General features: G+C 40.7%; 2 protein-coding genes across 2 annotated transcripts; both read left to right on the top strand.

The window, feature by feature from the left end:
* Positions 1-1891: 1891 nt before the first annotated feature.
* Positions 1892-4519, top strand: LOC139137994 (uncharacterized). The gene is made up of 4 exons (XM_070706214.1): positions 1892-2298; positions 3136-3230; positions 4021-4144; positions 4424-4519. The coding sequence occupies exons 1-4, from the start codon at positions 2080-2082 to the stop codon at positions 4517-4519; spliced, it is 534 nt and encodes a 177-aa protein (XP_070562315.1). The 5' UTR covers positions 1892-2079.
* A 1736-nt stretch (positions 4520-6255) lies between these two features.
* Positions 6256-12485, top strand: LOC139138733 (NADPH oxidase 5-like). Its single transcript, XM_070707245.1, has 10 exons — positions 6256-6461; positions 6670-6884; positions 7302-7490; positions 8063-8175; positions 8528-8719; positions 9234-9366; positions 9913-10373; positions 10706-10915; positions 11388-11654; positions 11980-12485. Exons 1-10 carry the CDS (start codon positions 6289-6291, stop codon positions 12109-12111), a joined length of 2085 nt encoding a protein of 694 aa, XP_070563346.1. The 5' UTR covers positions 6256-6288; the 3' UTR covers positions 12112-12485.
* Positions 12486-14410: the final 1925 nt, after the last annotated feature.

Genomic DNA, 14410 nt, shown 5'->3' with positions numbered 1-14410 from the left:
AAATTCATTGGTTGAAATGGTGGAATCCCTCTGACGTCATTCTCGGGATTCCCATTCTTTATCTTACCATAATACGAGCATGATGGAGCCTTGGAGGTAGGAAGAGATCTTTGCAGGGTGCAAAATTTCCTGTCAATAAACGTTTGTATTAGAGCCAGGCAGCATATGTAACGCCAAATATTTTATTCCACATCTGTAGAAAGGAAAGCTGCAATACTTGAACGACATTCTGGAAGAGAACGGAATGTGCCCCGCGTGCTACGTCTTCCTCCATGGTCTTATCATGACGAAGAAGAGAGACGCTTCTTTCCAATGGTCGCATCACGGAGTTTAAAATAAAAAAAGGCGTATCCTTGCTGCACTGTGGGCAAAGCGACGTCAGTAGCAGTATCGAGAATCATTATCCGTGCTACGGGCCTTCGCGATGTGAGGGCCGGGACATTCGGTCTGGTAACGAAAGACCCGAACGTGGTATCTCTGCATGGCAGGACTGTGTGGTACCGGCGTGGGAGGCCGTATAACGCCAGTAACAGACAGCCCTGACACGCAGACCTACGAACGTGGCAGTTCCTCCTTACCCAAGATTTGATTAAAAAGCATATATCAAAACACGTGATGGCGGGACCGTGACCAAGAGAATGTCCATGTGTACAGTAAGAAAGACAAGTAGAAGATGGTGAAGGGACTGTGTCGATGTCAGTCAGGAGCGGCTTAGAGGCTGGATACACATGCAGCCATGGAGGTAAAAGCGAGACCTCCCCACACAGCTACACGTGAAGTGGTAAGCGAAGGGAATCACAGTACCACTACTAGTATTTGCAATAGCATGTTAATTTTCGAAGTTACATAGATAACAAAATAATGCTTATACAACAAGGAAACATCGCAAAATCATAACAATTCTTTATTACCAAGAAAACAAATCGGTATTGAAGGTCGCGTCTGTCATGAAAATGACCAATTTTCCAATATGTTTTTATGTAAAGTAGCTCCAAGGTCATTGAATGGCAAACTACCTCCATGGTTGCGAGAACTCCCACTACGTCCATACAGGGTACAAACGAGAAAACTTAAGTTCTGGAATCCGTTTTCACTTGTGCAAACCATGGAGGTGAAAACGAGACCTTGCCCAAACTAGGGTAATCCACGGACCGTGGGTAGTCCAAGAACCTATGATACATGGACGATCTGCCATATTAGTGTGGATGGTACACGCATAGAGTATTGAGGGACTCACACTGTGATGCAGATAATCACACCACTCGTGGTACCACAGTGTTACAATACACGTGAAGGTACAAAGGTGAGGTGTAAGAGACTGTGGAAGGAAACGGTCAAGATGGAGGGAGTCTTACCCACTTCACGATCCCTCCACTTGCCCTCTTGTATAAATTGTTTACGATCAGGTGTGCTGTCTTTTTTCACCTTTATGGACCACCCGCAAGTGAGTGGCAACGTTTATGCTGCTGTTTGGCAGTAGAGAAATATTGACGGAGGTTTCTTGCTTCCCTGACGTGGTTTACTAGGCAAGGAGGCGCCTGTAATGTTTACTTTAGTCTTGTGGTGCTCCTCACTCACACGACTCGGAGACACACTGGCGCTGAAACTGTGAACGACTCTTTTCATAGTCAGTCTTGGTTTCACGTTGAACCAATAGGGGCGTTCTTTCGTTGCTATCGACCAATTAAGTCCATTGTCTTTGCAGGGCTGCAAAAGTATAGTGTGTTGATCGAGGAGGGACCACAAGATACAAGTGACAGTTTACAAACACCACGTGGATGCAGCATCTATATTGGACTACACATATCGAAACAGTGTAAACGTTTTCAGTTCATCTGACCATGGAGGTAGTAGAGATCTGACGTTCAACAACGAGAGACCCGTTGAAAGTTGCATTCTTACCATTTTCATAGTAGCACCAACGGTTATCCGGTATTGCGCAGAAGCTCGTTCAAAGTACGCTTTTCAACTTCAGGTCTGTTCAGCGCTGTGCAGGCATGCTACTTTCGAAGAAGATATAAATACGTCGCCAAACCTCTAGCCTTCAAAATAATCAAACTTGAATATCATCTATCAACGATGGAGCAAATTCAGTCGACCATACACCATCCGTCAAATTCCAATGGTGAAGTCATCATTTCGATAGAAGATGACGTTCTTGAAGAAAACAGAGAGTGCGACGGAGAAGAGATAGCTCAGAATGCATTCAAGTGGTTTCAAACAAACTTCACCTGCCGAAGTCTCCCCGACAAAATGAAAGCCACCGACTTCATAAAACGCATCAAGGAGTTATCTGAGGTATGTTATTCCTTTTTTTCTAGTGTCTATGGTAATAATTTACCTTTAATAGATCCCAATTCCGTACGCATGCCTCGAAACTCCATGGGAAACTCCATGATTTTAATTCCACTGTCTTCAGGAATTCAATTCGTTCTCAAGCCGACAATCTCCACACCAAGGTCCTTGCGTGAAATCAGTGGGGATAATTGAACAGCAACGTTCTCGAAGGAAATTATTACAAAAGTTTGTGTATCATGAATGCGAGGTGAAACCTTGGACGTGCACGTAATTGTTACGAAATACTACGTCGTCAACGAATCGTAATTCAACACATCGTTAACGCTGGTAGACCAATCTCGTGGACCATCGAGCCCACCCCACGATCTACTCGACAGCATGCCAGAGTATATTGCTTCAATTTACTCTGTTTTGATATTTATACATGCCCACAGACTTGGGACAAGTCTAGTATTACCTGATCGTAGTGAGACAGGGATATATCATGATTTTTTTAAAGATTGAAAACCAACGACCGACCAAGAGAAACCATTAGGTCGGGTATTTGCATCGCTTCCACTGTCTATGGTATATTGATATGTCAATAGAGAAACTAAAAAACATGTAGTTTCGACTAAAACTATCAATGCCATAATTTCTCTCTGTCCCCGTTAATGCATTGACAATGGAGCCTGAAACGCATGGACGTAGGAAAAGGAAATCTCTTCCTACCTGCATGGTTATTGGAAAGAGACCACCATGATCGAAATTGTTTACAGTAAACAAATAGATATATTCCGATATACATACAGCTCCTGTTTACTTTTATCTGATAGTGTACATTTCAATTGTTTCCAGGACTTCTCAGATCAGCTGTTTATGCTCATCAACGGGAAGCGTGGCGCCAGCATTCATTTGCATGAATTAATCGGGGCTGTTTACAGACTGACAAGGTAAGTGAGGTTCGTCAATGTCCAATCACGTGGGTGAGTCTTGATTGAATCATAATGGTTGGTCCATAGACCCTCGAGGGTCTATGGTTGGCCCTGAAGTACGACATATTGCAGGATTTATGCATGGAGGTTCTTCCTCCACAGTCTATGGTTCCTATCACAGTTGCGTGTGGTTCGATACACGGCGGTCGCCGTGGTATGCATTAACTCACTTTAGAAAAGATAGTTATTCAGAGAGAGAGTGGTGGACACACATGAGTGCTTACTCATGGCAAAGGCGGGGTATGGTTTTTTCATGTGTGGGATTTATTAGAAACTTTGTATCATTTATTGATGATATTTGTAAACAAACAAAACAAACAAACACCGTTCCTCATCGACAAATATGAACACATATACAAACTCTTTATTGGTTCTTTATTGTATATGGAAATAATTATACGTAACAAACAAATAAACACGCTTAAACAACAGACAAAATAAACATCGTTCTTTATTGACAAATATGAACATAAATGCAACTCTTTATTGGTTCTTTATTGTATATGGAAGTAATCATACATAACAAATAACAAACACACATAAACAAACAAACAAACAAACAATGAGCCTGAGCCCCTTGTGGGCTAAGTAGGAAAAAATGACACTATTTTCGGCTGCCAATGCGAAATGGGATTTTAGTTTGTCCATTGGCAGAGTACCCCAAAAGACCCGGACATGGATCACTTTTTGCAATTACATTGTAGGTAAGTAAGACGGATACTAAATATTTTTTTTTCATTTTTGACAGTGAACGTTGTCAGAGGAAAGAAGCGTCGGACCTTTTTGACTCGTTTCGGAAACTATGCCCTGCTTGCCAAGAGACACGGCGGGTATCCAAGGAAGATTTCAAGCGAGTCATCCAGAGCAAAAAGGTATTGATGTGACCATGGAGGTAGCAGAGACCTCCATGATGTGACCTTTTATGCGACGTGTATAGCAGCAGTAATATATTATTGCATTCGAAACTCCTTCACCGTCACTATTTCGCTATGTTGGCAGAAATTATCAACAAAATTGGATAAACAACAAATAGTCTTTGTAACGTACAGGAAGCGCCAAGTTTGATTTTTGTCTAGACTATTGCCTATTGAAAAGAAATGTGCACAACAATGGTATCTCCTTATATTTCATGCCGACGTATTGTTTCTCAGGGTATGAAAAGTCTTTACAGTGTACTGAAGGACCCAAACGATGGCATACTGACTTGTGAGGAATTAGAAAGGAAATTCCAAGTCCTTTCCAGGTGAGTTAAATTTTTTTCCCATAATTTTTTGAGGGTGTGGTTATCAGGTGCTGCATGCATCCTGACCAAGAAATCAGATAGTCGGCTGAGAACAGGGGCGCCCCACACGACAAGTGTTCGAAAGCAAATTAAACCCTATGGAGCTAAATCGTTAGCCACCACGTGCACGTATAGACTAAGTAAAGTCATAGGCCTGCATGTGCCGAGGCCATAGTCTCTATAGTTATCTATGTTAGGCTGACCAACACCAGCTTGGCACTTGCTCAGCTGTTGCGCATACGGTAATTCTAGTACTACAAGCAACCATGGAAGAAGAGCTACCTTCTTGAAGTGACAATAATTTTGGCGTGCTTTTAACGAACGATTTGAAAGTGACGGGAAGACAAGCATTTACTTTAAATATGCTCTTAGCAAATCTCATTATTTTTTCTGGCAGAATGGACAGAGACAGTAAGTGGCGTTCATGGTTTGAATATCAATATGGCGGCTACGACAACAAAGACAAGAACATTGACTTCACAGAATTCAAAGAAATTTTGCAACTTACGAAGGTGAGACGATCAGGCGACACTACTCGTGCTTCTATGCCGTATCTGTTTATCATATTACTGTACGTCATAGTTTTCCATACTTAGTATGATATCACAGTCACTCCATCATTTGAAATAAGTATTCAAATACATTAACAGCTGATTCTTTATAGTATTCATGATAAACTGAGCTTCATATAGGGGAAAGTTCGAATAACTTTTAGTTTAAGGTGAGTGTTGAATTCAGTGCAGGCCTTGTTTCGTCTTACTATGACAAATTCACATGCAGCATTTTATCCTATGATTCTCCACTAGTCCACGTTCTTGGCTGAACGTTTCTTCAAGATCTTGGACAGAAGCAACACTCAGAGAGTAAGCACTCGTCACCTTCTGTACAGCCTGAATCTACTGACCTATGGTAACGACAAAGACCGGTCACTTGTTTTGTTCCAGCTGTATGACATCAACGGTAAGAGGACCTATTCATTGTTAGCAGGGCAGCGGTCTTGGTAGAGCCATAGACAGTAGAGCCTAGAGGGGAAGACCCCTGTGTATGGTAGAGCTTATCATTATCTTTCAGCCTCGATAGCTTCCAGGTTCACACGATTATTCTGTTCAACGGTACCATGCATCTATTGAAACTAAGCCACTGCTTCGCATTTGCACTTGCTGTTTTGTTTCCTTAGATGCATGATATTGGTAGAGAAGTTGGGGGCAAGCCATTAGCCATTCGAAGCGAAGTAGTTCATTTTTAATCGAATTCTTTGTAGTTTCATGAATTCACATTTTCAACGCTTATTATTTTAAGTGTATAACTATTTCATGAGAAATCCACCTTCCACTCCAGGGCAGTGCCATTTTCTTGGTATGCACTTTCAAGACGACGTAGTGGCATTTCAAACTGTAGATCCCTCCTTCCAGTTCTTGTCTATCTCGAAGTAATCATTGCTTAGAGCGAGTTCTTTTAACGAGGAATACACTGCAAAACAATCAAATCATGGAATAGATATGGAATCGCCCCTTACACAAAACAAAATAATCTCTAAAACGGAGTCCTCTTGAACAGATCATTCTTGAAGCGTGTTCTTATTGTTTCTCTCTCTCTCTCTCTCTCTCTCTCTCTCTCTCTCTCTCTCTCTCTCTCTCTCTCTCTCTCTCTCTCTCTCTCTCTCTCTCTCTCTCTCCTGTTTTTTCTCTTCTTCTAGACAATGGTTACATTGATAAGTCAGAACTTCACAGTGTGATGAAATCATGTCTCGAAGAGAACAGCATGACTTGCACAGAAACGCAGCTGAATGATCTAACAGAGTTACTTTACCAAGACTTCAGTGTCACGACCGGTCTGGGAATCGACTTCGAAACCTTCCAACGTTACATTCAAGAAAACAAAGACATTCTGAAAAACTTAAAAGCCAGGTAAGCTTTTGCTTTGGCGTTCGTTTATCTCATTGCCTGGGTTTTTGGTCTGTTCAAATTGACCACAAACTTTGCCACTGTGACAGAACTTACTTTGCGGACCAATTAAGCGCCATTGAACAGATATTTTTTCTTGGATTCTGGCGCTATATAAGTTATGTTTGATTGGTGTTTTATTGAACTTAATATTTCCCTGTTTTCTTACCAGTGCTTCTAAGTGGCTGAACGGACCCGAACGCCAACAGAGAAGGTCGAAGCCGCCGTCAGTGTTTCGATATTGCTTCAGCTACCTTCGCAACCATCTCTCTTGCATCGTCTTCATTGTATTCTACATTGTGCTAAACGCTGGTCTCTTTGCGGAAGCCGCATACAGGAATTACAGTGCGCCACCTAACGTGTGGATCATCATTGCCAAGGGATGCGGTAAGTCTATTCTCCGCCTGCCATTATGTTTGTCTGTCTGTCTCTCTGTCTGCCTGTCTGTCAGTATAATGTTCGATTTCCAAATATTAATTATACCTACCAATGACTACCATGTTTACTGTAAAAAAAGCTAATAATCATCACATCTAGCCTGGAATGAATTTTTTGTGGTCAGTAAATTTTAAATCATTCAATTCTAGAAAATCGAAAGCCCGCTACATTTAATTCGTACCGACAATTTTAATCAGCATGTCAGTGTAATATAAAATATGCGTGTGACGCGGCGTTTCCAAGGAACGAGCTAACATACTCAAGGTAGTCGATCTTTTTGATGCACAATGTCGAACGGTTGAAATATTTTTCGATGACATGTTTGAATGGTGGTGTGAGTCATGTACAACTTGTTATTCTGTACAGGTCGCAGCCTGAATTTCAACAGTGCCTTTATAGTGGTGTTGATGTTGAGGAAGTGTCTAACGTGGCTTCGTCCAACCAGACTTGGTCACGCGTTACCGCTGGATCAGCATATTGACCTCCATAAGATGGTTGGCTGGGTGGTTGTTTCTCTGAGCGTCATTCACACCACAGCTCATCTGATGAACCTGGGTAAGTATAGTCGTGGTTTTTTGTGTTGTAGACGTCAGCTGGACTCGTCGTGGCGACATCCCTGAATTCGTGACACTATGAAAACTATCATCATGGATATCTTTCACTGCCCCGAAAGACCGAGAATAGATCAGACTCGATTCAAGTCGGTGATTTAGTAAAATAGTGTCATTTTCGGCGAGCAATTAAGTATTTAGTGATATTTTTTATGTGAAACGCTCTAAACTGGATAACCGTACCACGACCTTACGCTCTCTTCACCGATCTGTGTAAAAACATGATATCTGCATTAGCGCCTCTTTGAGGTGAACCCGATTAGATTCAGTCCGAATCACAGCAATAACTATACTACATGTACATCACATTCACAAACATATTCACGATAATTCTACTACAATACATATGGCATTCAAATAAGGAGTTTTGTGCACAGTATAGGGAGGGAATCGAACTAACGATGTGTACGCTGACGACCGGTCTCCACTTACTAGTACTCTTCCAGTTAGCTTTCTGGGTTTTTTTGACGTTAAAAAACTAAGATGTCAATTCTGTTTTGTCATTTCTCACGGCAGGATTTCAGTGGTCTGGAAATCTCCCCTTCGTAACTGGTGTCATCTTGGTTTCTGTGTTAGTCGTTATGGTCGTCTGCTCTCTACCGTTCGTAAGAAGGAAAGGTTATTTTCAGGTAAGGTGTCTCCACATAACTGACCAAGCGCCACGAAGGTCACACTATCAGTCGTTTACTTCGTACAGATGCCTCTACCTTTATAAATCGATGTGTTTGTTGCATGGTAAAGCGATACTTTTTCCAAGTAAAGTGACCAGTTTGCAAAAGAACATGTTTGTCTGTGTTTTATGCACACGTTGACTTACATTCCACAACGAATGGAAGAGACCGATAAACATTTTCATTAATCTGTAAAGTTTACTCTCGAACCCGAAAAAATATTCAAGGGTAGGGACAATAAGAATATGCGACAGAATATGATTAAATGCCAATTACATCTCAATTCTTTTTTTACTGACTTCCTCAATAGCTGTTCTACTGGACACATCAGCTCTTTTTCATCTGGTGGATCTGCCTCCTGGTCCATGCAACTACGTTCTGGATTTGGGTTCTGTTTCCCGCGATGTTGTATGCTATGGAAAGAGTTCATCGAACGAAGTGGATGAGAAAACCTCACAATGGAAGAACATACATAGAAAGGGGGGCAATCCTGCCCTCTAAGGTAACACGCGACAATATTCTTTACATTTAATATAAGCCTCTGTCAAGAGTCATATGCCACATTTCCTATTGGGTACCTGATCTCATAATATCAAGAAGATTCGGAAGCAAAAAAGTCGATATCCATTTTTCGAAAAGACAATCATTTTTCTAGACAATTTTTCATCTGTGACTGACACTATTACTTTCAAACTTCGCCCAAGGCTCTGATTTGTTTGTGCGGGAGGCAGTATATATTGAAACACTGACAATGGGGTAGGCCATTCACGTAAATATACATTGATACATGGGTCTGTTATAATTAAACCTACCTCCCTAGCTAGCTAGCTAGCTAGCTAGCTACCTACCTACCTACCTACCTACCTACCTACTTACCTACTGTACCTGCCTATCTACCTACCTACCTACCCAGTATACATACAGTCTCATCAATAAGATTCGAATACTGATCGTCGTTGACAAGATAGGCTGTCACAATTCCCGTAATATGAATCTACCGTTTCTCTTTCTAACAGGTGGTCCATCTGAAAGTCCGGCGACCGGCTCATTTCACTTTCAAGGCTGGTGACTACGTGTATGTGAATATTCCGAGTATCGCCAAGCATGAATGGCATCCCTTCACAATCAGCAGCGCTCCAGAACAGAAAGGTAGGTATTGTTGTTGGTTCGTCTGTTCACATTGTTTTGGATATATTTTGCGTTTGATGATTTAAAAAGAAGCGGTATCGTCGATCTGAGAAACCTACTAATATACTAATAATACCGTAATAGTATGCTTCTATAGCCCGAATAATGCTCAGGATAGGCCGGGATGGGGTACATTATTGGTACTATTTAACGATTTTGGCGGTGCCAATGAATTTATACTTGTAGAAAACATCTTGGGGCTCAATGCTTTATAATCTGATACATTATCAGTAATAAATTGAAATTTCACTGATATTGACAAGGCTATAGTATAATAGTAGATATACATGTTATCTACCACATGTCCCGTTGATATGCGAACAAAACCAACTCCTAGAGCCTTTATACATAAACACGAATACTTGACAAAAACAAAAGTTTTCAAGTCAATGTGGTGTACGATATGGTCGATAATGGTAGTGCCCACGTTTTTCCTAGACTTTTGAAATATGTCTGTGTACTTTAGTGTCTGTAACTTTGTATTAATGTCCTTTCTCTTCCGTTCAGATTATTTAGAGTTGCATGTACGAGTGGTCGGTACTTGGACGAGAAAATTGTACGGATATTACAAACGATGCGGTGAACTTTCTAAAGAAGATTCGCCATCGGTAGCCTTTCTCGAAGAAGCAGTAAAGTCTATACCTGATCTTCTTGAAGATTTGGATCTCATTGACGTGGAGATAGAAGAGCTTGATCGGGAGCAAGCTGTCACAAACATGCCTAATATTGTGCTTGTCGGCAATGAACAAGCGACAGTTCACAACAAAGGGGTAAACACTGACAGCGCCCCCAACGACAGTCGTCGAAATTTATCGAATCAAGCGTGTGTCGGAGATGCGGACCCACCACTGAGTCATGAAGTCACAGCAATTATTCCTGACGGGGCTTCACCTGAACGGGCTTCCACGATACCAACTATATCAGAGTCGATCCATTACAATCTGCAAAATGTTGGAGTGGATATCGAGGTAAGTCACACGGTGTTTTACCTTCTCTTTGCATTTCTTCTTGGGTTAGGATTGTATGTTTGCTATTCTATGTATCGTCCATTGCCTTTGTATTGACGCTCGTAGGTGCTTAATCGAAGACCTAGGAGCTGTGTTTGTAAGTTAATGTAACTAACCACTGCCAAGAAAAAATATGTACTATAAGACGACGTATTGTTGACCGAAGGATATTAAATGTTTAAATTCCCACATATCACATAATTGTATTCGAAAATAGCTCCTGCAATAAACACTGATATACTTGACCTCCATACTTAGTCAATCTTCATCTTTCGCTAATTTTTATTCCTCAGATAAACTTTGATGGTCCTTATGGGTCGCCTTCGGAGAGGATTTTTGAGTCCGAGCACGCTGTGTTGGTGGGAGCCGGGATTGGAGTGACGCCATTTGCCTCAATTTTGCAAAGCATTCATGAACGATACAAAGCGGCCAAGAGAACGTGCCCGGAATGTAAATACGCATGGAAAGAAGAAATTCCAGAGAGTGAACTAAAATTGAGAAAGGTGAGACCATCTGTGTTTGATCATAGCTACTGTCTACTATGGTTTGATGTAAGAGATTTCCCATAAGTAATCCCCATTCAAAACAGATGACCCATCAGCCTCTTCGTGGCAACAGCTGGACGGTTAATTTTTCCCAGTGAAAGAGCAAAGAGTGCTGAAAGGACGCCCTTGTTCTCGGGAAAGCACTTACCTGCGCGCTCAAACAATGTGCTTACAAGGTTTACGAATACATAGACCGAGGACATATTTCTATGATAACAGAAAACTTTGTCGTAATTCTTTGCCGTCAACTGCTTTCTCTTCCATCGACGTTGATCACCGAAAGAATTCTGCAAAGGACAGTCACTCTACGCGAAAACAAATTTACGCCAAGTACAAAACAGAGCGACATTCATAATAATTCACAACCATGATTTATTGCTCCTCACAATAATACTGAGCATTAATTCTTTTGTGATACTTCAAATCGCAGGTCGAATTCATCTGGATAAATCGAGACCAGAAGTCGTTTGAATGGTTTGTAGATCTGATTGGGCGGCTAGAAAAGGATCTACAAGAACACGGTCCTTTCGACAATTTCTTAAATTTTCACCTCTACATGACGTCTGCAATCCACATTCAACAATGCGCTGGATTTGGACTCGAGTTGGCGCTCGACCTTCTGCATCGAAGAGACAGGCGTGATCTTCTCACCGGTTTACAAAGTAGAACGAAATCGGGAAGGCCAGACTGGGATAAGGTAAGGCAGAACAAGTAACATATATGTGCCATCTTTTCGTGTCTGTATCGTTCTTGTCTGATTTTTTCAGCAATCGTCACGGTATCAATGTCTCTGTTTAGCTTAAAACTCAGAGCTTCAATCTTCAATAGACCTCCCAATGTCTATAAACGACCCTATACCATTGCCGCATTTTTTCATTAATGCAGTCAGTTGTTATATTAATATTATGTATATATCTCTCTCAATCTATCAGTGTGTGTAGAGCTGTCTGTTTACAATTTGATGTCTCTAACGTTTAACAGTGCTGATCGATCACATACTGGTTTTTGTTACAATTCCACAGGTACTCGGAAAAATTTGCCAAGAGAAGAAGGGAGAAATCACGATTTTCTACTGTGGTCCACGTCAGTTAGGGCAACAACTCAAAAGAAAATCGTATCAGTTCGGGATGAAATTCAGACAAGAAATTTTCTAAGTTCCATCCGTGTAGTTCAAAGTATAGACATTCAGTACAGACATCTTTTCTTTCACTGGTCCGTGGCTCGCCAAGGATTTCGCGTTCGCTCGAGAAGTTTATAAACTGCGATTTGAAATAGAGACGAAGGCAGACTTTGAAAATTTTCTATTCGTCAAGATCAAAATGGAGCTCCCATGGGTCTTTTGCGAATGACGTTTTATATAATTCTGTATTTATTTACACTTTTTAAATATTGCTAAATCTTTGTTAGTCTCATTACAGTGACGCTGGTCGTCCATTGTTGAAAAATTATTATTTATTTTTGGCATCATATATTGGTAAATGGTACGTTTTTCGATTTTGTCTGATAATTGTGTTGAAAATCTTTAAGCTTATTAAAGTAATAAAACCCCCAAAGTGTTGTTCCAATAGAGTCTCTGACAGTGTTCCTTAATTACATGATAAGATCAGGAATTTTCTATCATTTGAGCGTAGACTGTGTTGCTCTGATTTTGTATCATAAACATTTACGCCTATACAGCATGACAGGTAAAATGAATATTTAATATTGTTTTTCGGTGACTTTGTCATCACTTCATTCTCGAGCTGGTAAGGACGATTATAGAGATCAATAATTATGATATGTTGTAGAGAGTTTTCTTTCCGCGTGTTTTTCTTCCCAGAATTACGTTTTCGTAAGGTAGGCCAGTGTTTTCAATTCTCAATTATCGTATTGCAGTTATTCAAAACAGTTTAGCGGTAAATAGCTCCTTCATCAGGCGTTTTCAGATTAAATAGAGCTTTACATCACAAAAGTGTATGTGCAAAAATGTCATTAACATTGATTTGACCAAACACAATTCTTCTACAAAAATATTGAATTGTTTGTCAATGACCACTGTCGAAGTTTGAGAGAAAGCAATTACACATTGCTCACATTTACGTAGTCTGATCACGTTACGTTTGGGTAAATAAGAATGTACACAACGCATTTGCTGTCATTGACTCCTTCCTTTCTGAAATTTTTCCCGACGACTACCGAGCATGTATACTGTACTGGAACAACGTCGAAAATTCAAGATTTTGCTGAAATTGCCTTAGACCATTTTTGTTGTAACACAAATCAGCAACTTCTCATATTTTTGAAATAACTTCAAAAATCCTTATTTAGTCTTATAAGATGGTGCAATCAATGATGTGTCTTGTCAGCCGAAATGAGAATACAATATTGCAAAATACATTCGGATCTTCCATTTCTTCAATCTATCTGTCATTTCATTATGAAATTATTTTATTATGAAGCCTGTTTTTTCTTGACAAACGTGTTTTTTCATTCCAGCACCGGAAGTAAAATAATTTCCAAATAAATTAAATAGAGTATAGCAAACCAAAAAATACAAATTTCATATCTTGCGTAACAATCACAGTACAGAAATACAAATCCCTTCACCTCAGGGTGCCCTTCACATTGTGTTCGACATTCATACATGTAGGCTTACTACAGTACCGATCAATATGGGTTTACACTCTGCAGCCGTTCGAATCGATTCTGACTTCAATAGTACTCAAAATCCCTTTTAGTGGACGAATACCCCAAAACACATTCTGAAGAGCGCATATTATTGTGAACACCAAAGCAGCACATTGCGATTGTACTTCGGGGATTGTACTTACATGTTGCACGTGCCAGTGCACGTACCATCGACGGGTTTTACTGAACGTGCAGGTCATGGGGTCAGTTGTACTATGACCCTGCAAAAACGGGTCGATTCATTTGGCCGTATCAGGAATCGAAGTTAGGAGCGAAATTGGCCGATCGATGTAAGAAGACGGCGTCTTTGCTGCAGTGAAGCCTGTACATGATAGTCAAGCACAATACAAAGATACAGCCAACGGAATGTTTTTTTTCTGGCAGTGCTCCAAGCATGATCGCATTCAAGGTAGAACGCGCCAAGGGAACGGATGTTCGGTTTTTCGCATTTCTACAACTCTCTTCTGATCTATTAAGGGGCCGTCGATGATTAAAGCTGACGCACGACAAACGTAATTCTTTCGTTTAGGGGGGGGGGAGGGGGAAAAGCTCATTTCGTTTTGTGTGCGTCAAAATCGCATAAGGATTTTCTATTGTTTTAAGTGCGACTTTGCAGCGAGAACACAAAACTACCTTCGCGTTCATCGAGAACAGAATGACCACAAAATACGGAGACAGCCTAGACAACGAAAAGACATGAATGTGAAATTAAAACTTGTATCCTTTTTCAACTTGAAACATGTAAGTTGTGAAACATTTTCCTACGTGCGAAATACATTAAAAGTC

Source organism: Ptychodera flava, chromosome 8 (genome assembly GCF_041260155.1).
Source record: "Ptychodera flava strain L36383 chromosome 8, AS_Pfla_20210202, whole genome shotgun sequence".
NCBI classification, from domain to species: domain Eukaryota; kingdom Metazoa; phylum Hemichordata; class Enteropneusta; family Ptychoderidae; genus Ptychodera; species Ptychodera flava.
Note: the sequence above shows the minus strand (reverse complement) of the source record. Positions and strands in the feature narration are given on the sequence as shown.